The 27,248-nt window shown below is 40.8% G+C and overlaps 1 protein-coding gene and 1 non-coding gene across 10 annotated transcripts in view; one reads left to right on the top strand and one right to left on the bottom strand.

Moving 5' to 3' along the window:
• GREB1 (growth regulating estrogen receptor binding 1) overlaps window positions 1-27,248 on the bottom strand; it is a 161,471-nt gene that overhangs the window by 23,747 nt on the left and 110,476 nt on the right. For 8 of the 9 annotated variants that reach the window (XM_029074341.2, XM_039912395.1, XM_039912398.1 and 5 more), the window contains 12 exons: window positions 25,644-25,769; window positions 23,356-23,553; window positions 22,353-22,533; window positions 19,937-20,129; window positions 17,547-17,683; window positions 14,336-14,675; window positions 13,415-13,530; window positions 11,507-11,706; window positions 10,272-10,361; window positions 6,112-6,728; window positions 3,602-3,704; window positions 1,534-1,692 (listed from right to left, as the gene is read on the bottom strand). In XM_029074341.2, coding sequence (XP_028930174.1) covers window positions 1,534-1,692; window positions 3,602-3,704; window positions 6,112-6,728; window positions 10,272-10,361; window positions 11,507-11,706; window positions 13,415-13,530; window positions 14,336-14,675; window positions 17,547-17,683; window positions 19,937-20,129; window positions 22,353-22,533; window positions 23,356-23,553; window positions 25,644-25,769 — 2,460 coding nt within the window. The remainder of the gene's footprint in view (window positions 1-1,533; window positions 1,693-3,601; window positions 3,705-6,111; window positions 6,729-10,271; window positions 10,362-11,506; window positions 11,707-13,414; window positions 13,531-14,335; window positions 14,676-17,546; window positions 17,684-19,936; window positions 20,130-22,352; window positions 22,534-23,355; window positions 23,554-25,643; window positions 25,770-27,248) is intronic. The other variant, XM_029074318.2, reaches the window with a different exon arrangement.
• LOC114817488 lies at window positions 14,843-14,980 on the top strand. Its single transcript, XR_003765348.1, has one exon. It is a non-coding gene; the product is annotated as a small nucleolar RNA SNORA7 (small nucleolar RNA).

The raw sequence follows: 27,248 nt of genomic DNA, 5'->3' as shown, positions 1-27,248 counted from the left end.
GCTCAGAGCTAAAAATGGTGAGGAGGAAGGGTAGAGAGGTCTTCAGCAGCAAAGGACTGGAAAGTTGGGGGAAGACTTGGTAGCAAGGATGACACTAGTTTCTGCTTCATCAAGAGCTACATGAACATGGCCCCAAGTGAAAGGTATAGGGTACTTACTTTTTTTTTAATGGCATTTGTTAAGAGATTTCTATGTACCAGGCACTAAGTCCTGGGGGTTGATACTAGCTAATCATGGGTACAGTCAGTATCTCCCATGGTGCTCACAGTATTGATATAATAATAATAATAATGTTGGTATTTGTTAAGTGCTTACTATGTGCAGAGCACTGTTCTAAGCGCTGGGGTAGACACAGGGGAATCAGGTTGTCCCACGTGGAGCTCACAGTCTTAATCCCCATTTTACAGATGAGGTAACTGAGGCACAGAGAAGTTAAGTGACTTGCCCACAGTCAGACAGCTGACAAGTGGCAGAGCTGGGATTTGAACTAATGACCTCTGACTCCAAAGCCCGTGCTCTTTCCACTGAGCCATGCTGCTTCTCGATTTTACCGATGGTGAAACAAGCACAGAGATGTTAAGTGACTTGCTTAAGGTCACACAGCTGACAAGCGGCAGAGTCAGCATTAGAACTCAGGTCCTTCTGACTCCCTAGCCTGTGCTCTATTCACTAGACCTCGCTTAACTGAAGACATTAAAAGAGTACCTAATACATGACTTCAAGAATGTATTCACCATTGTGAAAGGTTCACACACAGCCTTAGCTCCTGGCTTTGTAATAGGGACAGGACCATCAAGTTGACTTGTCCTTCATTTTAACTTAGATTAATTCTTACCCACTTTTTTGATGCTCAGAAAGGATTTCAGTTGTAATAAGCAGAAATTCACAGCTTTATCCAACTACATGCTTAAAGACCAATCTTTGGGATGAATTCTTGAACCAAAATACCCAGCCAATAGCAATAAAAAGAAAATAACTGACAATGCACTGTATTAAAACCATTTCCCAATGGTTCTGAGCTGTATTCCTTCATTCATTCAATTCATTCATTCATTCAGTCATATTTATTGAGTGGTTTACTGTGTGCAAAGCTCTGTATTAAGCACTTGGGAGAGTACAAAATACGAACAGACATATTCCCTGCCACAATGAATTTACAGTCTAGTGCTGTAATTGGATGATAATTAGTATGAAGAACCAACAGTGCCTTCCAATGCATTCCAGTGTGCAAGGATGATTCATTGTATCAGTGCATTTATCACCTCATTACAGCAAACAATGATATCTTCAGGGGACAGGGATAAAAGCCAAGACAAACTCACAGCAGTTAAAGGGAAGCAATGGAGGCTTCATTTAGTTTATTCCATTTCTACTCAACATGGACATGAACCATCAGGTTCAGGTGTTTATCATGTGGCTAGTTAACTACTACTAAATCATTCAATCCCCAATAAATTATGGCCTCACTCTCTAATTCCATTCACTGAATCCACTGCCAGAGAACAAAATCCAATCTGAAATTTAAAGCCTTACCCTCACTCTTCACATTCTGGGGTCGAGAACAAATCAGACTCGCATCTTCATACTTTGGATCGTGGATGGTGTAATCAAAAGGCATCTTCTTAAATACCTCCAAATCAGGCCAGACTACTGAATGTGAATGATACTGTTGATCTGATTCTTCTCTGAAAACTTAAATGTTGAAAAAAGCCCAGGTAAATGACAAAAAAAAATGAAGAGAATTATTTTTTGTATTTGAAATGCCCAGAAGGGTTGAAAAAAAAAACACACCATAATTATTCAATGTCTGCATCCACTAAGCGTTCAATAAATGCCACTGATTTATTAATTGAAAGCGTACTGCATGCAGGGCATTAAACTAAGTGCTTCAGAAAGTGCACTACAATAGAATTGGCAGATGTGATTAAGAATGAAATTCCTAGAAAGCCTAATGAGATAGTCCACAAAGGATTAAATACTATCCTCTCAGATGGATCATATTCAATTTTTGGTATTATTCCAATGATAGAAGAAAAGGAGGGATTTTAATGAATGTGCAAGTAAGAGGCACTAATTACTACTGGGAAGCAGCGTGGCTCAGTGGAAAGAGACCAGGCTTGGGAGTCAGAGGTCATGGGTTCTAATCCCGGCTCTGTCATTTGTCAGCTGTGTGACTTTGGGCAAGTCACTTCACTTCTCTGTGCCTCAGTTACCTCATCTGTAAAATGGGGTGAAGACTATGAGCCCCACGTGGGGACAACCTGATGACCTTGTATCCCCCCAGCGCTTAGACCAGTGCTTCGCACATAGTAACAAATGCCGTCATCATCATCATCATTACTGCTTGAAGAGCAAACCAGGTTGTATGTAAGTGCTCTGCTGCAGGGTAAATCTCATGCAATGTTTCCTGCACCTCTCCACTCTTCTGCTACACAGCTGGACAAATGTTAAATGCGGAAAGAGAAAGGTACACTGGAGTCAATCAACAGGGCATTACTTCCAATGTTCACCATTAACTAAGAGTTTCTGTTCTGTTTCTTAATAATAATAATGTTGGTATTTGTTAAGCGCTTACTATGAGCCAAGCACTGTTCTAAGCACTGGGGTAGATAAAGGATAATCAGGTTGTCCCACGTGAAGCTCACAGTCTTAATCCCCATTTTACAGATGAGGTAACTGAGGCACCGAGAAGTTAAGTGACTTGCCCAAAGTCACACAGCTGACAGACGGCAGAGCCAGGATTAGAACCCATGTCCTCTGACTCCCAGGCCCGTGCTCTTTCCATTGAGCCACGCTGCTTCTTGTGGGTAGGAAACAATATCTCTACCAACTCTGCTGTGTTGTACTCTTGAGAATTTAGTACAGTGCTCTGAACACAGTAAGCACTCAATATATACCATTGACTGATTGATTTCTGATTAGAACAGTAATTACATGCTAAAAAAATAAAACACTCAATTTTTCCATTTTCCCTAGGGGACACAAAAAAGAGAGCAATGTGAAAAAAACAGTAGCTTTTAGAACACATTTTACCCTTGAGGTTGATTCTGTTGTTTTTTATTCTTTAGTTTGTTTGACATTTGTTAAATGCTTACTATGTACCAGGCACTGTACTAAATGCTGGGGTAGATACAAGCTAATCAAGTTGGACATAGTCTGTGTCTCACTTGGGGCTCATGGTTTTAATTCCCAGGGAGAAGTTAAAAGACTTGCCCAAAGTCATACCGCAGATAAGTGATGGAGCTGGGATTAGCTCAACTCTGCATTTAGTTCTTGATGAGAACCTGAATGTAAGAAAGTATCTCCAAATGAAAAGGGATCATTTTTTATACATTTTAACTCAACATGACTTTTCATGGCTTGTTTTCATACTGACTAAATAAAAGGGAAAGTAGCTATAAAAATGAACTGATCATCTGAAAACAAAACTGTGACACAATTATTAATCTATGGGCATCTTCCTTCACATAAAATATGCAGGGGAAATGAGCTTCAGTGTTTATGAAAGCTAAATTGATCACTGAAAACATAAAGGACATAATAAATGTTACTCAACTCTTGTTCAACTTTTTCCAGAGTAGATGTCAAATTAATAACTTACTGGTATTTATCTCTTCTTCATCGTAAACATCCACTTCTGTCAGCCTGATGAGCATCCGAGATAAGATACTGAGGAACTGAAGATAGGCACCAGTCTTTCCAATCTAAAATAATAATAATGATAATAATAATAAAAAAAATATAGTGTTAAACACTTACTATGTGTCAAGTACTGTATTAAGCGCTGGGGTAGATACAGATAATCAGGTTGGGCACAGTCCCTGTCCCACATGGGGTTCACAGTATAAGTAGTATCCCAATTTTACAGATCAGGAAACAGCCACAGAGAAGTTAAGTTGACTCGTCCAAGGTCACACAGCAGAAAAGTGGCAAAAAGGGAACAGAACCCAGGTCCTCTGATTCCCAGGCCTGTGCTCTTTCCACTAGGCATGTGAGCCAGTGAATAGGCACACAAAGCTTCAGAAATAAGAGGTGACATTTGAAAGCTGATAAATGCTCATATTACTGAAGAGAAACATGTCAATAGAATAGTAATTTTATAGTCTCAAAATATTCCTATCTGTACTTAAAATGTAATAATTTGACATGCAATCTGGAAAATAAGGTTTAAAATTTTAAGAAATGTTTTAACAACAGTTGATGATATAATCAAACCAAAGTTCTCAAAGAAAGGAAAGTAGGTCCATAAAAAAGGATCCCATAAAAAAGGACCTCTCTTCTCCAATCTCTGGAAAAGAAGAGGGTGGGTGAAGTTTGAGAACAGCCCAAATGCCCAGCCAAAAGGACTGGGTTGTTTGAGGAGTTTCAAAGCTCTTCCCCAAGACATCATACAATGACTACCACCACCACCATCAGGACCAATACTAGTTCCAGGCCAATCTCGCATCTGCCAACCAACCCAGAAACATTTTTAATGTCGAGATAATTGTGGTGATTTGGACTGCAGATCATGAGAGCTTCAAGATTATTTCCTCCCTGCAGTGATGACAAGATAGTCTTACTGCTTCTGTTGAATTTACCATGATTCTGTCCCTGGGCGCTCATGAATGTTTGAGTCCCGTCATTCCACACCCTGCAACAATATCTGAATCACAGGTCTTGCATCCCTAGGGTTTAGTGCAATGCTCTGTATAGGGAGAACATTAATGTGATTTTAACTACTAACTCTTCCTCTTTAACTACTACTATCACCATTCTACCACTTCTCTCCCCCAAAAGTGGTGTGGATTAATCCATTTCTTCTGATTCCCAAAATCGGTGGGAAGGAATGGGGAAGGGAATAGAAGACTTAAATGACTGGGTTATATTTTTATCTCACCTGTAAAATGAGGATTAAGACTGTTAGCCCCATGTGGGACAACCTGATTACCTTGTATCTACCCCAGAGTTTAGAACAGTGCTTGGCATATAGTAAGCGCTTAACAAATACTATAATTATTATAATCATTATTCATAATATTTTTAAACTGTATATATAATACATTAAATATATAATTTTTGTTTGTAGTAAAGCTTGTGTTGGAAGAAAATTTAAGCAAAGTAAATCCTCTTTCATTTCCACTATCCCAAATAAACATGAGTTTAAGATTTAAAAAAAAATACTAATTCAAATCAAGCCTGTTATTACCAGTGAAACCAAAGGATATTTAAGCACAAATGAGATTTTCTGGGTTACCTCCATGGTAGCATTATTTTAATAAATGAGGGTAAATATTGAGCAAAATTGGACCTTTTACTTCACAACTGAATAAGACATTTAAGAGGAAGTTGCTCTAAAATACTGTGTGTCCTGCTTGCGCCTTACTGTTTCACCTGGGTATACATAAATGCATATAAGCACTTAGTACAGTGCTCTGCATGTAGTAAGCACTAATAAATGATTGACTGAATATGAAGACTTTTGAAAAGAGCATTTTTCACCTAGAATTCATTCGTATTTTTTCCTATATTGCCGCCTTTTGTTCACCCATAATTCTTTTTTTCATGTTTGCATTAATTTTTTGTCATTCCAAAAAACTTTGGAAGAGCTTTTCCCTTGGCAACATACAATGGAAACAATCAAGAGAGCCAGCTTAACCTATGGAATCTGTGGAATACCTTGACTCTAGTACATTGGAGTAGCTAGTCAAACCTTATTCTAAAGCAAATTCTGTTTTAATCTCAATAGTCTATTTAGTTGCCTGACAGCTCTTTATAAAACAGCTTAAGAAAGAAATGCACATCCCTTCAGTTCAGGAATTAGATTGTGGGTGTGATAAGGCCTTTCAACATAAGTAAACCCAGCAATAGAAGGTGAAGAATGAATTGTTTTAGTTCCTAGAAAAAGCTTCACCTACAAAAAAGGGACACTATGAGTAGAATGATGCTAGTGAGAAAATGACTGTGACCTCTGAACTATAAGCTCCTCTCTAAACTGTAAGCTCATTGTGAGCAGGAAATGTGTTTGTTAATTGTTCTATTGTACTCTCCCAAGCACTTAGTATAGTGTTTTACACACAGTAAGCACTCAACAAATAGGACTGAATGGAACCTCTTGCTCGCAATACACACCTGTGGTGGGCCACTCAACAACAGACGCCTGGGGTGGAAGTTATCCATTCTGCCTTCATTCCTGTTATTGTAGTCCATATGAATGGGTTTGGGCACCGTCCACTGGCGGTAATAGAGAGACTGCTCAGTGCAGGTCATCATCTTACTGAGAAGAGGGCGAAAAGAACTGGCCCACATGACAGAATGGTAGGGCAAGAGAGAAGAGGACTTGGGAAGCCCACTGCTGTCTGTTGAGGTGACCATGTCATACACCAACTTGGGCAGGAAAACAATGGGGGGCTGCTTCGAGGCCTTTGTCAAGGAGCACTGAGGCGTCTGCAGGATGAAGGAATTGGGAGTCGGTGCCGAAGAGCAAGACGAGGAAGAAAACGGTGATGAGGATGAAGTCACGGAGACTTGGGCGTTTTTCTGGTTAGGTTTCAGATTTGAGCCAGGCTCCTGTTCGCTTGCTCCTGAATAGTGCCGGGTGATGGTAGTCTGGGCTGCCTGATCTACTTTGAGTCTTGGTTTTTCACACTTCATTGTGTTCTCCTCCGTAGTGCTACTCAGGCGTGGTGATTTTGCTCTGTCTCCCAAGGTGACTCCAGGTGGAGATGACTCAGTGCAAAAGGCTGTGCCTGGAAAGAAAAACTGTTTTTCAGCCCAGGGTGAAAGTTAAACCAGGATTAATCCACTCATAAGAAAACAACTTTGTAGAAATTGAGTTTTCCAGTGCAATATAGGAAGACCTTCCTTCATCCCGCTGCCACACAATACCAACCTCTGGAATGTACAGATCTACATCTAGAGAGGTTGAAAGTAAAAGGAAATGAATTATATATAGGAGCTCTGGAACCTGGGAAGCCATGATGGTAATTGGGGAATCACTGCCATACTCACCAGCCCTTTCTCAGAGTGGCCTAATAAAAAAAAGTGTGAGCCTGGGAGTCTGAGGAAATGGGTTCTATTTCTGGCTTTACCCTTTGTCTGCTTTGTGATGTTGGGTAAGGCATTTAATTTTTCTGGGCCTCAGTTTCCTCATCTGTAAAATGGGATCCAATACCTGTTCTCTCTCCTTCTTAGACTGTGAATGAACCTAGACTTGAGTAATCTGAATAAGAGCTGAGGCATCTGAGAATGGGTCCATACTGGACCTGTATTATTATAGTCATCTTGGGGTATGGGTTGGGATTTGTTTTTAAAAGAAATAAATGATTATTATTTTGCTGATTATATTGTAATGTACATTCAGTTGAGAACCTAAGAACATATTTAATTTATTACCATGTTATGAATTCATTTATTCTTAGTACCACCGCATAATTTATAAAAAGGAAATTTTTGCATTTGGGTCAAAGAACATCACTTATGGAATTTGAATTTATTCAACTGAAAGCTATGTATTATATATAAAGCAAGGTATCATTAACGAGAATCTTCTGAGAACTATAAATTCAGTGATGCACCTACACTAGAATGGTTGAGCGACACTGAAAGCAATTTGGGGCTATAATGACTATCTTTCTAGTCATTATACATAAATAGCAAAAATTCATCAATCAGTGGTATACTTTTAATGGTATTTGTTAAATGCTTACTATGTGCCAGGTATCATAATAAGCACTGGAGTAGATACAAGATAATGAGGTGGGACATGGTTCATGCCCCACATAGGGCTCACAGTCTTTATCTCCATTTTACAGATGAGGTAAATGAGGCGCAGAAAAGACAAAAGACTTGTCCAAAGTCACCCAACAGACAAGTGGTGAAGTAAGGATTAGAAACCAGGTCCTCTGACTCCCAAGCTCATGCTATTTCCATTAGGCCACAGTGATTCTCACTACTGAGCACTTCCTATGTTCAGAACGCTGTACTAAAGTGCTTGGGAGAGTACAATACAACAAAGTTGGTAGACACATTTCCTCAAAGCTAAAAGTCTTTTGATGTTGTTTTCTTCTTATTGTTGTTTGCTGTTTCGGTGTGTCTGTCGCCAGCCTTTGCATCCTTTCATTCTTAGATTGAAGACCCATTTGACTTCCCCATCACCGTGGATGGTACGACCATCCTTTCCGTCTCTCAGGCCCACAACCTCGGTGTCATCTTTGACTCGGCTCTCTCGTTCACCCCACATATCCAATCCATCACCAAAACCTGCCAGTCTCACCTTTATAATATCACCAAGATCCACCCTTTCCTCTCCACGCAAACGGCTATCTTACTACTACAGGCTCTCGTAATATCCCGGCTAGATTACTGTGTCAGCTTGATCTCTGATCTCCCTTCCTCCTCTCTCTCCCCACTCCAGTCTATTCTTCACTCCACTGTCCGGCTCATCTTCCTGCAGAAATGCTCTGGGCATGTCACTCCCCTTCTTAAAAACTTCCAGTGGTCGCCTATCGACCTCCATACGAAACAAAAACTTCTCACTCTAGGCTTCAAGGCTCTCCATCACCTTGCCCCTTCCTACCTCTCCTCCCTTCTCTCTTTCTACTGCCCACCCCGCATGCTCCGCTCCTCTGCTGCCCACCTCCTCAACGTCCTCCGTTCTCGCCTATCCCGCCGTCGATCCCTGGGCCACATCCTCCCGCGGTCCTGGAAAGCCCTCCCTCCTCACCTCGGCCAAACTAATTCTCTTCCCCTCTTCAAAACCCTACTTAAAGCTCACCTCCTCCAAGAGGTCTTCCCAGACTGAGCTCCCCTTTTCCCTCTGTTCCCTATACCCTCCCCCTTTACCTCTCCACAGCTAAGCCCTCTTCTCCCCCCTTTTCCTCTGCTCCTCCCCCTCTCCTGTCCCATCCCCTCAGCACTGTATTCATTCCCCTCAACTGTATATATCTTCATTACCCTATTTATTTTGTCAATGAGATGTACATCACCTTGATTCTATTTATTTGCTATTGTTTTAATGAGATGTTCTTCCCCTCGATTCTATTTATTGTCATTGTTCTTGTCTGTCTGTCTCCCCTGATTAGACTGTAAGCCCGTCAAAGGTCAGGGACTGTCTCTATCTGTTACCAATTTGTACATTCCAAGAGCTTAGTACAGTGCTCTGCACATAGTAAGCGCTCAATAAATACTACTGAATGAATGAATGAATTAAGGGCCAAGAACCTCATATAATTTTCATCCATGTACTTTTTCATTCTTTCAATTGCATTACTGAGTGCTTACTGTGTGCAGAGCGCTGTACTAAGCACTTAGGAGAGTACACTATAACAATAAACAGACACAATCCCTACCCACAGTGAGTTCCTAATGCTTAATACAGTGTTTTGCATATAGTTGGTCCTTAATAAATACTATTATTATTACTACTACTATTACTGAACAATATGTTTTAGAACATGGGCTAGGAAAATGTTTCTAGCATATTTAGAATACTGTAGCAAGAATGAAACAAAAAAAAGTGCCAGTTTATTCAATTGGCCTTACTATAAAGGATGACAAACCTGTTTGGATTGGTTTTGTTTATGGATTTGGGGGTGTTTTTTTCTTTTTTTTACATTATAGATTTGGGGAATACGTGGCTAATCATGAGAAATAGTTGACTTTCCTGAATTTGAAATTACAGGATCCTTTGTCCCTATGAACCAAATCTTTATTTGGACATGCTGGTATCTCAATAACCTATGGATTATGAAAGGGATTGTGCGATAAACCAAAACAAAGGAAATTTGCTCAGTCTAAATTATAACTAGTAAATTCATGTCTTCTTGGTAATCTTGCATTCATCTCTATACTTCACATAGTACTTTACATGAAGAGCATAAGAACAACATTAAGAATAATAATAATATCCACTACTAAGCCCTTCTTCATATACCATCATCCAATCACAAAGCATAGATGTGGGGCAAGACTAAGGCTGGACTTGTCACTCTATTAGTGTTTTTGGTGTGGAAGAAATAATGATAAACCTTTTCAAGAAACAGCACAAAATTAAATCAATGTAGGGGTTTTGGTTCTTATAACACATCTAAGATATTGCAGTGAATATATCAGTGATATTTATTGAACGCTTACTGGGCCAGAGTACTGTACTAAGTGCTTGCAAGAAGCAATCAGATGACCAGATTATGAATGGTAAAAAAAGAAGTAATAAATAGGGCTATTTTCTTTAATTCTCCACTGACGAGTCCCAGTATTTTTCCATTTCTATGCCCTTTATTTGTGAATCTTACTTGAGGCCTTGGAGGAAAGAGATGAAGATGCAGAATCATGTGAAGAGGATCTTTCCCTTTTCACAGGACTTCTTTTCTCTGAAAGGGAACCTGTTTTAAAACAAACAAGTAAAGTTCAAGTTTATCCATTTTATATTTTTTCCTTACATCTCTAGATATTATCTTTCCGCATGATGACCTAACTGCACTATTCAACTACCACCAAACTTCCCGCACAGTTTATCCTCTAGGTGCAAATGATCTCTGAAATTTCAGGTGAAAGGCTAATTCACATAAAGCTAAAAAATTATTCAAAGTTGAATACATTCATGCAGTAACAGTGAGAATAAAGCAAAACTCTCACCCTCGTATGCGCAACTGAAATTTTTTCTATTAGTGGCAAGAGCATGGGCTTGGGAGTCAGAGGATGTAGGTTCTAAACTTGGTTCTGCCACTTATATGCTATGTGACTTTGAGCAAGCCACTTAATTTCTCTGTGCCTCAGTTATCTTATCTGTAAAATGGGGATTAAGACTTTGAGCCACACATGGGACAACCTGATCACTTTTTATCTACCCCAGCACTTAGAACTGTGCTTAGCACATAATAAGTGATTAAGTGTAGCAGAGTCAGCATTAGAACCCATGTCCTTCTGACTCCCAGACCATGCTCTATCCAATACATTGCAGCTTCTCTAAGTGCTGTTCTAAGCACTGGGGTAGATACAAGGTAAGCAGGCTCACAGTCTTAATCCCCATTTTACAGATGAGGTAACTGAGGTACAAAGAAGTTAAGTGGCTTGCCCCAGGTCACATAGCTGACACGTGGTGGAACGGGGGTTAGAACCCACGACCTCTGACTCCCAAGCCCGTGCTCTTTCCACTAGACCACACTGCTTCTCCTAGGACATGCTGACAGGAGTGTAAGCACTTAACAAATATCATTATTATTAAGAAGCAGCATGGCTTAGTGGAAAGAGCACTGGCTTGGGAGTCAGAGGTCATGGGTACTAACTCTAGCTCTGCCACTTTTCAGCTGGGTGACTTTGGGCAAGTCAGTTAACCTCTCTGTGGCTCAATTTTCTCATCTGTAAAGTGGGCATTAAGACTGTGAACCCCACGTGGGACAACCTGACTTCCTTGTATCTGCCCCAGCATTTAGATCATTGCTTGGCACAGTCAGTGCTTAACAAATACCATCATTATTATTATTATTTAGTGGATTGCACAAGCCTCTTATATTATCTTATCCCTCACCTTCAGTCACAATCTCCTCATCTTCATTGTCAGTGCTGCTCAACTTATCCGCGTCACTCTCCAAGACCTCGCTTGCCGCCACCTTGTCCGTGGGTATTTCTGAACTAACAAAATAAGCTGCCAGTCCAAGCTCTTGCTCTAAAGCCGTCCTTACCAAGCAGGAGGAATTTATTAAACGAAGGTCACAGTATCTTAAAGACCTAGAATTGGATATGAAAACAACATGAAAAGTTCCCATCCTCTGTTATTTCCTCAACTGTAACCCTGACATTTCTTCATTCAAGCCATAACAAAATCCAAACTTTGCTCGTGGAGTGGGTAAAAGTACACACTTTTCAGACTTAAAGGGGTAAGCACAGTGTGGCCTAAATGCCCATTCATAAATCTGTTCAGCATTACCTTTCCATTTTCTCTCATCTTTCGATCATTTGCCCTTAGAAGTACTCATTTGCAGCTCCAATCTTTGAGAAGTGGAGTTGCTACCTTTCTACATCCACAATTTAGTAACATCCTGACCCTCTCCTGGGATGCTCTGGGAATTTCTGAGTTACAATATCACTACAGTATTTGGGAATAAATCAGTGACTGAAGAGTTATATATTAGAAAATGGCCTGGGCTACTAGCATTCTTGACTAGAAGTACAAACCCAGTTTTCAAGTGGACTGAACTGTATCTTCCTCTGCTTGGAAGCCTTTTCATTCATTCAATCGTATTTATTGAGCTCTTACTTTGTGCAAAGCACTGCACTAAATGTTTGGAAAGTACAGTTCGGCAATAAAGAGAAACAATCCCTGCTCATGATGGGCTTACAGTCTAGAAGCGGGGAGACAGACATCAAAACAAGTAAAGAGGCATCAATATATAGAGAATTGTAGATATATACACCTCAAAACAAATAAACAGGCATCAGTATAAATACATAGAATTAGGCTGTGGGGTGGGGAGAGGGAGGTAGAGCAAAGGGAGTGAGTCAGGGTGACGCGGAGGGGAGAAGGAGCTGAGGAAAAGGGGGGCTTAGTTTGGGAAGGCCTCTTGGAGGAGGTGAGGCTTCAGGAGGGCTTTGAAAGGGGAAAATGTGATTGGTGGATTGGAGGAGGAGGGCATTCCAGGCCAGAGGTAGGAGGACGTAGGCCAGGGGTCAACGGCAAGACAGGCGAGAATTAGGCAAGAGAGAAAGTTAGTAGCAGAGGTGCGGAGACTGCAGGCTGGGATGTAGAAGGAGAGAAGGAAGGTGAGGAAGCAAGGGGCAAGGTCATGGAGAGCTTTGAAGTCAATAATGAGGAATTTTCGCTTGATACAGAGGTTAATAGGCAACCACTGGAGATTTTTGAGGAGGGGGATGACATGCCCAGAATGTTTCTGTAGAAAGATAATCCAGGCAGCAGAGTGAAGTATGGACTGAAATGGGGAGAGACAAGAGGTTTGGGAGGTCAGAAAGGAGGCTAATGCAGTAATTCAGTTGGGATAGGATGAGTGATTGTACTAACGTGGTAGCGGTTTGGATGTAGATGAAAGGCGGATCTTGGCAATGTTGTGAAGGTGAGATCAGCAGGCTTTGGTATTGGATCGGATATGTGGGGTGAATAAGAAAGCGGAGGCAAGAACGATACCAAGGCTGCAGGCTTGTGAGATGGGAAGGATGGTTGTATCATCCATAGTGATGGGAAATTCAGGGAGAAAACCTTCTGTAAACCTACTAATTGGAAACATGATGTTGGGATATTGTATTTAACTTGTAATTCCGGGTCCTTCACGGGGGCAAAACCAGAAGAACAGAATTTTATCTTCTAACACTGAAATGGCTGCAGCAGACCATCAGTCACATAAAGACTATAACTATGAAAAATTGCCTTGAATTACACATGCTAAAATAAACCTTTCAAATACAGTTGTTCTTTCACACTTACCTTGGCAAAGATTCCCCATGCGGGTCCATTCCGCTTAATATTAATATGCAGGGAAGACCTTCTAACTCCAAGTAAGTCTGTGGTCTCCACTCTCCGTCTTCAATTTTCTGCCACACCTGACATAGGATGTGAAAAAGAATAAGATAAGGGGCCTACATATATTCATTTTGTGTTCCTTAACAATTCAGTAATAATAACAATGATGGAATAAATTTACTCTGTGCCAAGCATTGTACTAGGCCCTGGGGTGGATGCAAGATAATCATATCAGACACCATCCCAGTTCACAGAGGGCTCATAGCCTAAGCAGGAGGAAGAATAGGTATTTTATCCCCATTTTACAGTTAAGCCAACTAGGGCATAGAGAAGTGACTTTCTCAGAGTCACACAGCAGGCAAGTGCAGAATCAGGACTAGTACCTGGATCTTCTGAATTCCAGTTTCATTCTCTTTCCATTAGGCCATGCTGCCTCCCAACTAGGTTTATTTGTAAGCTGAAAGCATATGAACACTTCATGTTTCTTATCTTTCTAAATGTGGAAATACTGTCTCTCATAGTATGTTGTGCAAAACTATCACTATAAACTCACAAATACAGCCATTCCTCTACTTTTTGACAATCTAAATAGTCATCCATAGCACTTAGTCATAAACTGATCTATAATACACCATTCATTTTCCATACTTTGGCAGACATAAGTTATATCTTTGTTTTTCCTCTTGCTCTCAATGTGTGTGTGTGTGCGCGCACGCGTGCATGCTTGTGCAACTTATAACTTATGCCTGCCTGTCTCCCTATTGGACCGTAAGCTTAGAGATCGGGAACCGTGCATTTTATGTACCCTCCCAAGTAGTACCCCTGCACGCAGCTAAATACCGGTGGAGGAGTAACTTCATTTTAGGTGCACAAATGCCCATTCACCTTGAGCTGTTCTATAAAATGCTTCCCTATGGTTATTCCTGAATTGGGATTGCCCAAGATGATTTCAAAATGGTCTTCGAGAGCCAGCCTCTCTCTCACGTGATAGAGACGCTCGTAGGCCACAGCCGCGAGGGGAACGCAAGGGATCCGGAGCACCACCATGAGGCCGTGGCCACAGGAACATTGCTTGGATGAGTTGATGAGATTCTGGGTGATCTCCAGGGTCTCCACAGAGGTGTAGTTCTTCATCTGGGTCAAGCCGCTGACTGCCATCATGGCGGCAGAGTAGTGCTGCACCAGGACGAAGGTCCTGATCACGGCACTATGCAGCCTGGGAAACCTGAAATCCACCAGAAAAAGCACCATTGACTTTTGAACTGGGAAGGGGGGAGATGTTCATAAAATGAGATTTATTAGTGCTCCAATCTGCTTAAGACCCGTTGGGCCATCAAATAGTAGTGTGCCAGTTCTCAAGCAGTAAGGAACCATGTCCTGATTCGTTCTAACCCCCTTTCAGAATGACACCTGGAGAGTTTCCAGGACTCTACCAGTTTTGGCTACAGGAGGGAGAGTCAAGCAGAGGCCTACCCATTCCATTCCTAGCTTGGGCAGTGGCTACTGAGTGCAAGGCAATCTGCTACAAGTCATATCGAAGCAATGGGAAACTGTATCCAGAGAGAGTGGAGTCAACAAATTCTGAGAGTCCAAAGTATTTTTTGTTCTCATGATATAAGTCCAATCCCTGTTTTCGTCTGTTCTGGGCACCAGTGGAATGGGAGAGAGTAGAGGGCGGAGACTCAAGTTTACTGCATGGAAGAAGGCAATAGTAAACCACTTCCATATTTTTACCAGGAAAAGTGTCTGGATACACTACCAGAACAATTGCAGATGGAGGTTGGGAGTTCTAGGAAAGATATGTCCATGGAGTTGCTATGAGTGGGAGATGACTAGAGGGCATAAGGGAAGATTACGTTCTAAACAGTGCTCTACCATGAATAAGAAAATGTACTTAATGCATAAAGTGCCCACCAAGCTGCTGTTGTATATCTGCACTGCGTAGGTCAACCCTAGATTTCTATTTCCTCATGATTTTAGACACCAAAATAATGAAACTGAGATGTTACATCATTTTTTCAACAACGAGCTGTGCCACGAATCTCACTGAATAAAGGAGAGGTGAAAACTCTACAAAGGAGAGTAGGAATGAAATAGTGTGGTTCTGATGAGATTTGTTATGACACAAGACACCCAGTTCACTAGAACACATGTTTCCACTATAGGTTTTGCCTAGAATCGTGTTCAGCAATTAGAGAACTTCTGGTTAAAACCCCAGGTTGCCAAAAATGGCTTGTGAGAATGCAAATGACACCGGTTGCCGTGAGTACCACAGTATGGGTTTTCCTTCAAGGGGGCTTAATGAGAATTCAAGCCCAGCATTGAGGAGAACTGGATGAAATGTCCTTGGGACACTTCTTGATCAAAGGCAGTTTATGTGGCTGTAAATCTCATCTGATCCATTTCAGGGAAAATGAGAAATTCACATAGTCTCATAATAATAGTGGTAACTCTTATGTAATTATAAATATTTACATTTTAAATCTGCTAGGCTAACTCTATGTCAGACATCTCTAACCTTTAATAGGCTGAAGACTTCTTTTTGCTAGGGATTCCTATGACCACCTTCAAAAGAGATTGATATTTTTCCTCAGTTTAATGGTTCCATACCCTACAGAGCCTCAATGTCACCTCAAAGTTTAGCTTTCTTTTTTCCATCCTGGTCATTAAAAATTATTCTTGGAGTGATCTAATCTGAATATCTCAGGGACATTGTACTAAAAACACATTTAAACAGTTTTGAATTATAACATTCAAAATGTCATGACTTGTATTAAACGCCCATTAGTGATCTCATAAAAGACTGCATATTCATTCTCATTATCTGTTGGTCAATTTGGCTTCCAAATTGAAACAAGTAAGCTTTTATTATTATTAAAGTTAAAGCTTGCCACTGTACTGAATGCCTCTTATGGTCATAAATTTAGAATGGGCGATTCCACAGTAAAGCAAATCGTCATTGAAGATCCATAGTCTCAGTAGTGGAATGAAGGGTAGGAGTATTCTACTCTGCTAGAGAAGGTAAAAAAATCCTTCACAATTGTTAAAAATGAGAGCTACAATTTCTTACTGTCACAAAATTCATAAGAAAATCCCTTTTATAAGAAATTCAGAGCCCTTACTTTTTGAGATGGAATAATTTAGACTAAAGCATGATCATATGATTTGTACACAGGCATCAAAAGCACAGGGCTAAATTCAACCATGAGCAAGAGCACCCAGCTCCCATCTGCAATATGCCTAAAATCCCCAAGGTTGGCATATCACAAAATTATCTGAAGTCAGGACCAAATGCCTTTATTCTTGTTCTTGTAATTAATCAATTTAAAGCTAGGATATCATCACTGTTATTCTAGAATGTAAATTCCATCTAGACTGTAAGCTCACTATGGTCAGGGAATGTGTCTATTATATTGTTTATATTGTACTCTCCTGAGCACTTAATACAATGCTCGGCACATAGTAAGTGCTCAATAAATACCTTTGGTTGAGTAGTACTAGAGTGGGGTTAGTCTGGAAGGGTTTCATGGAGGAGGTGATCCTCTGGAGAACCATGTGTTGCACAGAGGAATTGTAAACTCTCGCTCTTTATAAGCTCCTTCTGGGCAGGGACTGTTTCTACCAACTCTGTTATGTTGAACTCTCCCAAGCATTTAGTATAGTGCTCTGCATGCAGTAAGCGCTCAATAAATACAACTGAATGATCACTGAAATAGAGAAATCCACAAGAACTGCAAGAGGGGTCTCTGCTCCAGAAAGCAGGTTTTCCATTAGCTAGGAAGCAGATGGGAGTACCCTAATGGGGACGATGTTTTTCTTCATATATACTTATAATTTGCTCACTTTTTCCAAGTATTTCCCCTCTGTTTCTCTTCCCTTCTGTCTTTCTCCAGTCTATCATATATCTATCCTTGAATCTGTAATACTCTAGGACTATAAACTGAGTGACAAAGTACAAGCCATAAAATGCAGCCCCATCTATCATTATCTGCACCACTTTGTCTAATGAGATAAACTCATCAGGAACATCAAGGAAACCGATATTTCTGGGATCTCAATAAATATTACTTCAATAACTTCAAACGGAAAGAGGTACCTTTTTCCTAGTGCCATGACCATGGCCTCAAAGGAACTATCATATCGAAGCAATGGGAGGCTGTGTCCAGAAAGAGTGGAGTCAACAAATTCTGAGAGTCCAAAGTATTTTTTGTTCTCATGATATAAGTCCAATCCCTGAAACAAACAAAACATTAGTCATTCAAGCATACTGGTTGATCTTCCCTGAACTCCTTTACTCATATTTATTCCATTCATTTGTTTGGTTTGTTTATCGCCTTATTGTTTTTTATCAGTGATAGCTTTGCTTTTACTCCTTTTTCTACAATTTGCAAGATGCTCTACCTATCAATCAATGAATGGTATTTATTGAGTCCTTACTATATGCAGAACACTGCACTAAGCACTTGGGAGAGTACAATACATCAAAATTAGCAGACATGATCGCTGCCCTTATGAACTAACAGTCTACCTATAGCCCCAATCAGATAGATGAAAAGCTCATGGAGAACAGGGGATATGTCTTCTACTTCCTGTCATATGTTCCCAAAGCACCTAATTCAGTGCTCTGTAACCAGTAGGCACTCAATTAATACAGATGATGATGATACCAAAAATGCTTAATTTGATACTTATATGTGCACCTGTAACACCTATAGGTGCATTCTGTAACAGTATTTGCATAAAAAGACAACATTTTAATCCTTTCTCTTGTATTTATAACTCATAATTTTATAAGTTCCTAAAAAAATACATCAAATGATTTTCGGCCTGCAGTTCTGATACACCTCCTTTACTCACCTAGTATCTAGGCTCAGACTTACACCATAAAAGTAAAAAGCTGATATTATTTCCATAAGGCTAAATTATTCAACTTTTTAAATCCTATAGCATATTACCAGCACCAAAAAAACTGCAGGAAATGTCCAGCTTTATCTGTTGTACATATTTTACTGCAGATAAATTTATTCCTTTCACAAATTAAAAATGAAAGGGCTTTGTGTGTACTACCCAGGGCAAGGTTGTTTACCACTACAGGTAAAAATTATACATCACCGCCACAGTGCTGGTGCTTACACTAGTAGTCAACTTTCTGTAGGGTTTCTACCCCGTACTTCATACCAGACTGGTGTCTCTGTAGCTATTTTCTAGTATCTGCCAGATTTTAAAAGATTATTTCTCACTATCCATTAAAGCATTAATTCTGCTCTTCTCAAATGCACATGCCCCATATCAGTTAACAATAACGTTGCAACTAATGGGTTATCCTTCTGTCACCCTTGTTACTTGTCCCACATAACAAGGCTGTGTTAACTGTAAGCGTTGCTTCAAACCTAGTTGGCCGAAAGCATTCTAGGACCTGGTTGTTGGTAATCTTGCCCTTGATGTTGAGTAGAGTTCAGAGATTTGGTTGTCAACTGCTAGGGAAGACGGCTGTACCTACTGGGTTACATATGGCTCTCACAATTGCACAATGTTTAACAACTTGGTAGAACCAGATTTTTGGATCTTGACTCAGTCATACTCTGTCAGGCTTCCCAAGGATATTTACTGGGGTTCCTATTTCTTTGTCATTATTGGATAGTGTACAGTACTCTGGTGATTAGGATTTCACCATCAACAGTGTGAGAGCAGTATGGCCTAGTGGATAGAGCATGGGCTTGGGAGTCAGAAGAGTCTGGGTTGTAATCTCTACCTTGTCTACTGTGTGACTTTGGAAAAGTCATTTAATTTCTCTGTGCCTCAGTTACTTCATCTGTAAAATGGGGATTAAGACTGTGAGTGCCATGTGGGACACGGACTGTGTCCAACCTGATTAACTTGCACTTAGTACAGTGCCTGACATATCGTAAGGCCTTAATAAATACCATGAATAATAATAATTATTATTACATTTGTTAAATGTTTCCTAAGCACCATACAATAGAATCAGATCAGACATGGTCTCTGTTCCACATGGGGCTCACAGTCAAGGTAGGATGCAGAACAGGTTTGAATCCCCATTTTACAGATGAGGAAACTGAGGCACAGAAGAGTTAAGTGGCTTAAGTGCTAAATGCATACCGTAAAAATGGGTTATGAGAATCACAGAACAAATGACTAGGTGTGTTCACTCATTCATTCAATCATATTTATTGAGTGCTTACTGTGAGCAAAGAACCGCACTAGCTGCTGGGAAGAGTACAACACAGCAACAAACAGACACATTCCTGCCTACAACAAGCTCACAGTCTGGAGGGGAGACAGACATTAACATAAATAAATAAATAAATTATAGATATATGCATATACATAAGTGTGTATACATATGTGATATATTGATCAGTTAAAAGCAATATAAAAACACAAAAGCTAAAATCTGTTTCTTTCAACATTCAGCATAAACATTAAAAACAATCATTTAATTTAGTGAAACGTCAAGTCACTTACATTAGTATAGGAAGCTGGCCAGTGGATCTCATTGTAAGGACTTATGAGGGTGTGCTGAGTCTGCAGAGCATATGGGAAGGAAGTTACATGAAGGGTCACAATGTTGGGGGCCTCCTTCACTTCGCGGCAGTTCAGCAATCGATCCACAAGTCCTATAGCTGGTTCGTTTTGAGGATAGAGATGGTGGACAGCACTGCCGAGGTTAAAGCCACAGAGACATTGTTCACGTTTGTAGTCCAGCAAGAAAAGTTGAGGCAGTTTTAATCTCAGGCACAGTGGACTCCACATGGTCTGGCTTCTCTAATCCTACTTCATAACTCTAGAAAACTAGGGACTAGAAAGCTTGGTCAACGATTTACATGTATGAAAAGTACTCTAAACATAGGTAATTTTCAAAGGTCTTTGTCCGTAATTCAATCCCATAAACTTCCTTTCCCCACCAGGTGATGATTTTCCTCACTGCAGATCTTACCACATAACCTTCCAACTGTAGTCTGCCCTCGACTTTCTTGCCTCCATCTCCTCACTCTCACTGGTCCCCTCACTGATCGAAAAACCTCACCACCAAATCCAACAGGCAACAGATCACCCCATATTCAAAATCTCACTTATTCGAGCATGCTTGCCCCCACGAATTCTCAATCATAGAAGTAATATTCCAAGTCACATAAACCCATCAGCTTATTTGCTTCTACTCATCCTCAGCCCTTAATGTATATATGTTTATTCACCTGTATGTTCAATTATCATCTTTTGATTACCCTGTAAATAATTTTATGCCCATATCCCATTAATGTGTAAGCTCCTTGTGATCAGGTATTGTGTCCGTTGCATGCTTTTTATTTCCCAACTACTTAGTCCAGTACCTTCTACGTAGCTGATGCTCAGTCAATACTATTACTATCTGCTATCCAGACCAAGATTCTCATTTAGACTCTTTAATTAAGATTTCTCCCCTTTGGAAGACAAATTAAATAGGTCTTATTCCTCGTCTACTTTTCTTGAGGTGCTCAGCTGTCCAGATCAGACACCCAAGCAGCATCTGGGGTGGGCGATTCTATGGGCTTTGTGTTTTTCTTGGGATTAGAACTCTCAAGTTGCTAGGTCTTCAACCACCAACTCTGACCAGGGATAAATTGCTCACTCTCGGAGATAAGAACATTAATTTGTCTTACAGAATGCAGCCTACTGAAAATACAAATTGTGATACACACTGAACATTATTGTCTTTTAATATTTGCCCTTTTTAGCCACTGGCATAACAACTTTTTAAATACTAACTGGGCACTGCATAGAAGTCTAATTAAGAAAGCTGGATCAACCATAAAGTTTCAAGGAAGAAGGGTTTGAGCTTGGTTTGATGAAGAGAGAAGCACAGAGCTGGAAATTAGAACTGATTTCTATGCTGGGTCTGGGCTTCATCTATGGATTTTTGCAGAGAAATCACTTCATCCCTTCACATTTAACCTCTTCAGAGTGCACATTTTTGGTATGCCTTTTTAAAGTGGAGAAAATACCCTTCCTCCCTACTTCACCAAAGATGAGATATAATTTATATGAAAGGACTATGGAACATAAAAATGCCCTTGAAATTCAAGAAGCCTCTTCCTGAGTTAATTTATAAGCCCCTGTTTTCCCTACCCTCCTTCATTTCTGGATCACCTGTGCACTTGGATCCGTACCCCTTATACAGTTGACAGTCACCCAATCCACAGCACTTATGTATATTTTTGTAATAGTATTTGTTAAGTGTTTACTACATGCCTGGCACTGTTCTAAGCACTGGGGTAGATACAAGGTAATCAGGTTGGATACAGTCCCTGTCCCACATGGAGCTCTCAGTCTTAATCCCCATTTAACAGATGAGGTAACTGAGGCACAGAGAAGTTAACTGACTTGCCCAAGGTCCCACAGAAGGCAAGTGACAGAGCCAGAATTAGAACCCAGATCCTTGTGTCCCTCTACAATGCCATTTCCTTAGCAATAATTAAAGGTCTGTCTCTCCCTCTAGGTCATAAGCTTCCTGTGGTCGGGGATCATGTCTATCAACTCCATTGTATTAAACTCCTGTAACCACTTAATATAGTGCTCTGCATACAGAAAATGTTAAGTCAATACTCTTGACTGTGGGCTGGGAATTTTGGTGAATTGTACTCTCCCAAGTGTTTAGTACAGTGCTCTGCACACAGGAAGTGCTCAATCAATATTATTGATTTATTGATTGATTTCCAGAAAAAATCTTATCACAAATCTCAAAAGCCCAGAGTGTGCTCTCCTCATAGTCCTTCAACAGAGAAAAAAGAGTAACCGACTAAGCTTTATCAATGGCATTTATTGAGCACTTACTGTATGCGGGGCACTGAATTAAGTGCTTGGGAGACTACGATACAACAGAGTAAACGTGGGTCACTCTTACCTCACAAGATCCCAATGGGCATGATCATGGATTAAAACAAAAAGAGTATGGGGGTTCTGAAGGGAGTTTTGCAAAAAAGCTTTAAATTTGGTTGGGGCTTCAGCATCCAGCTTCACCACATACTGTTCCACTCGCTGCTTGGTAACATGTTCCTTCTCCAAGCCGAGCTCCAGTAAGACCCCTACAAGAAAGTAAAAACTCTCCAGTCAGATCTCTTGACAGAGTCACCCCTACGCAAGATCTATCTGACCCAAGAATGCAAGCAGCAAGCCATGCAGGAACCTGAAGGCACTAGTACTGGGGCCAGGGGAACTAAACCAATGGTTAGGGGAGAGGATGCAAAGAGTTGGTCTTCACCTGGGACTGGAAATCCTCTGACCAACACTAGAAGCTTGTAGCCCCATTCTGTGAGTTAAAATGTCTGTTGAAAGAAAAGTCTCTCCCAGTACTTTCTTCAGCCCACCACCACCGCCACCACAACCATCACCACCAGAGATGCACGGCTAGGTAGGCAAGGAGGAGGCTCTGGAAGCGTGTGGGAATTGGGTGGATGGGGAGGTGGCATGCAAATATCGGGTTCATAGTGGATGATGAGTGCAGACCAACACACTCGCAAGTTATCCAACCTGAACCGTGGGCATCTCCAGCAAACTGACAGGTCGGGCCAAGTAAGTGGAGTTTTTTGCGGGGATGGGAGGAGGATGGTCTGTGGGCATGGGCTGGCAGGTCTCTAGAGGATGAGAAAATTATGGGATACTGAAAATGACTGTGGGCAACTGATACTTTTCAATACTACTGCTACATCTGATTCACCCAAAAGAAAGGAAGTGAAGGGTGGAAATTGTTCTGTTCAGGACCAAATAACCTCAAAAAATACCATTGCATTTGGAAAGAATTCACTCTCACAAATGCTAAACCTAATGTACTTCCAAAGTTTGATTCCAATTTGGATGCAAAGTCTCTATACGCAATGCCAATAAACATAAAAAACAACATAGCTCACCTGAATGCCAGAGATGAAACAAGGTCTGTTGAAACGTCACTTCAGATGGAGGCACACAGATGAGAAAATCAACTTTCTCAAAGGACCCCAAGTCAAGGTTTTGAGTGCTGGAGTCAGCAATTGAACAGACATGAGAAAGCAGTTTCTGAGCCACGGCCAATTGGAATGGACGTATTCGATGGCGCTCAAGATTATAACCTGGAGGCAAAGACAAAACATGCTGTTGGCATAGCTTGAATTTAATTATTCACTTTAAGCAGTTGTTCTTTAAGTTCTAAACAGATAAGCAATGATGTTGAAAAGAGCACCACAGTAGATACCACTAGACTGAGAGTGAGGAGACCCAGGTTCTGATCCCAGCTCGTCCACTTTGTTGCTATGGGACTTTGGGCAGGCCCCTTATCATCTCTATGCCTCAATTCCCTTGTCTATAGCATACGGAAAGATGCCTGTTCTCCCTTCCTCATAGACTGAGTCCCATGGGGGATGGAGACTGTGTCCAATCTGTTATTTGGGATCCACCCAGCACTTAACACTACTTTACAAAGTAAGTGCTTCATAAAAAGCATCATCAATGTCATTGCTGTAATACAATAATGATGATACTAATAATAAAAAGAATCATTAGTACCTAGTAGCTTCTGTGGGCTTCATTCTGGTTATTAACCAGTCCGATCCTGCTTAATTCCAGGGATTTAAGGAAATGTGATGATGGAAGAACAATACCTTAGGCTGGATGCACATCTAGAGAATTTTAATTAACCGCTATCTCCATGATGCCTGCACCTGCATCACTGTAACAACTAATGAATCTACTCTCCTCCATGGAGATTGGAGAAAAACTGTCAAGGTGCCTATTTATATGGTGGAATTTGGATGCCCTAATCAATTTCAAAAGTAGATCCTCCATGAGGAAAGGTTTAATAGTATATATTTACATAGTGTTTTATTTTCCAAAGTTCTTTCACATTTCTTCCAGGATCATCTATGTAGTTGGATCAATCAATCACATTTATTGAGCGCTTGCTGTGTGTACAGCACTGTACTAAGTGCTTGGAGGAAATACAATATAACAGAGTTAGGAGACAAGTTCTCTGCTCAGAAGGAGCTTAGAGTTGAGAGGATACAAACTTTAAAATTACATATATGTAAATAAGTGTCATGGGGCTTACCATAGGGTGAATAAACAGTACAAATCCAAATGCAAGAGTGATGCAGAAGGTGAAATGAGGGCATGGTTGGTGAAGGCCTCTTGGAGATGTGATTTTAATAAGGCTTTGAAGGTCGGGAGAGTGATGGTGTGTCAAATATGAAGTGGAAGGGAGTTCTGGGCCAGGAGCAGGACATGGGCAAGGGGTTGGTTACAAAATAGACGAGAACGAGGAACAGTGAGTAGGCTGGCATTAGAGGAGCAAAGTGAGTGTGCTGGGTTGTAGTAGGAGAATAGCAAGGTGAGGTAGGAGTGCTTTATAGCCGATTGCAAGGAGTTTTTATTTGATGTGAAGGTGGATAAGCAACCACTGGAGGTTCTGAGGAGGTGGGAAACATGGACTCGACTTTTTTTTGAGAAAAATGATCTGGGCAGCAAAGTGAGGTATGGACTGGAGTGTGGAGAGACAGGAGGCGGGTAGTCCTCTGACTCCCAGACATCTGCTATTTCTACTGGACCAGGCACTCCCTGTCACAACCATTTCTTCTGGAAATTCTCTTGGCCATTAAAACCAGGTGAGGAAGTTCCAACGGTAAGGTGAAATATTTGTCTATTTATAGGGGACATATATAACCTCACATAATGCTTCATTTTAGGAAGAGGAGCTTTCTGCACTTTGGTAAGGGACCCGTCCAGCCTGGCACCATCTCCACAAAACCTAAAGAAGACTGTTGCAGCCACTGTGGCTGTGAGCTGCAAGAAGATTGAAATTCTGCTCCTCTAGACACAGTATCCTACAGATCTTTGCTTTTGCATTATGTTTTCTAAAGCTCTTATTACAGTGCTTTGCACACAGTCGGTTCTCAGTAAATACATTGATGGATTGGTATTTTGTTTAATCTTTCCATATGTGTCAGCCTCTTCCCCCCTTTCTTTTTTTTAGATTATGAGTCTCCTGAGGGATAGGGATGGTGTTTAATTCCCTCCTATGTATTCTTTCTCAGGGATTAGTAAACAGCAAATACTTAACAAATACCACTGCTTGATTGATTTTGCACTTCACTCCTCAGAGGGTCAGATCAACCCAAGGAAGGGAACACCTCACTCCCCCCTGAATTTTCTTTCTCTGTGTACTTACTTGTGCATACAGCTGCCCCACTGACATCCAAAGCTGTTGCTTTATTGACTGACACAGTGAGAGATGAGGAAATATGGCCTTGATTTTCTTGATAAAATTTGTCCAGCAAAACATCAATGTCCCCTTCTAACAACAATAAAAGGAACAAATGGAAATGTGGTTTGAATCCAGTGAGACACACTTAATCCTAGAAATTAAATAATTTTGCAGTCATAAAAGGAAAGGGTTTCTAATAATCAAGAACCCTCACCAACAAAAGGGGATAATCGTACAAGTCAGGGAATAAAATTTAAAATAGGAGGAAACGCAGGGATTCCCTGGATATTTAAATGGCTATTTCTGGGTTATTTTCAAGTGGAAATCATATACACCTCTTGGACAAGCTAATTCAATCAACATGAAAATCCTTCAGTAAATTGTTAATTTCTGAAAGCAGGGATAGTATCTCTACCAACTTCATTATATTGTACTCTTCCAGCCTTAGTACACTGCTCTGTACATAATAGCACCCAATAAATACCACTGATTAAGTCCATGATGATGTTTAAAGCACTTGGGATAGTAGTACAGGACCAAAATATGTTCCCTGGCTTCAAGAGAAGCATCATGGCCAAGACCAAGAGCACAGGTCTTGGAAGCAAAGGATCTGGGTTGTAATTCCAGTTTTGTTACTTGACTATGTGACCTTTGTACTTTGTGCTTCAGTTTTCTTATCTGTAAAATGGGACTATAATACCTGTTCTCCCTCCTACTTAGACAGTGAACCCCTGGAGGGACAGGAACTGCATCTGACTCATTCATTCAATCATATTTATTAAGCACTTACTCTGCGCAGAGCACCGTATTAAATGCTTGGAGGAGTACAACAACAGACACATTCCCTGCGCACAGTGAGCTTACAGTCTAGAGTCGGGGAAACAGACATTAAAATAAATTAATTATAGATATGTACATAAGTGCCATGGGGCTGCGGGGAGAAAAAAGGGAGCAAGCCAGGGCGACACAGAAGGGAGTGGGAGAAGAAAGATGGGACTTAGTCAGGGAAGGCCTCCTGGAGGAGATGTGCCTTCAATAAGGCTTTGAGGGGTTGGGAGAATAATCGCATGACAGATTGGAGGAGGGAGGGCATTCCAGGCCAAAGGCAGGAAGTGAAGGAGGGGTTGGCAGCAGGATAGGTGAAATTGAGGCACAATGAAAAGGTTAGCATTAGAGGAGTGAAGTGTGAAAACTGGGTTGCAGTAGGAGAGTAGTGAGGTGAGGTAGGAGGGGGCAAGGTAATGGAGTACTTTAAAGTCAATGGTGAGGAGTTTTTATTTGATGTGGAGGTGGATGAGCAACTATTGGAGTATTTTGAGGAGTGGGGTGACATGTCCTAAACAGTTCTGTATAAAAATGATCCAGGCAGCAGAGGGAAGTATGGACTGGAGTGGGGAGGAGGTAGGAGGCTGGAAAGTCAACAAGGAGGCTTGACTTGTATCTACTCCAGTTCTTAGAACAGTGCTTGGCACAAAATAAGTGCTCAAAATACCATAATTATGATCAAGATGCTTATATACTGGAGGAAACTGACAAAAATTATTGACAAATAGTGGGACCAAGAGGAAG

Source organism: Ornithorhynchus anatinus, chromosome 1 (assembly GCF_004115215.2).
Source record: "Ornithorhynchus anatinus isolate Pmale09 chromosome 1, mOrnAna1.pri.v4, whole genome shotgun sequence".
NCBI lineage: Eukaryota > Metazoa > Chordata > Mammalia > Monotremata > Ornithorhynchidae > Ornithorhynchus > Ornithorhynchus anatinus.
This window is presented reverse-complemented; position numbering and strand designations above follow the sequence as displayed.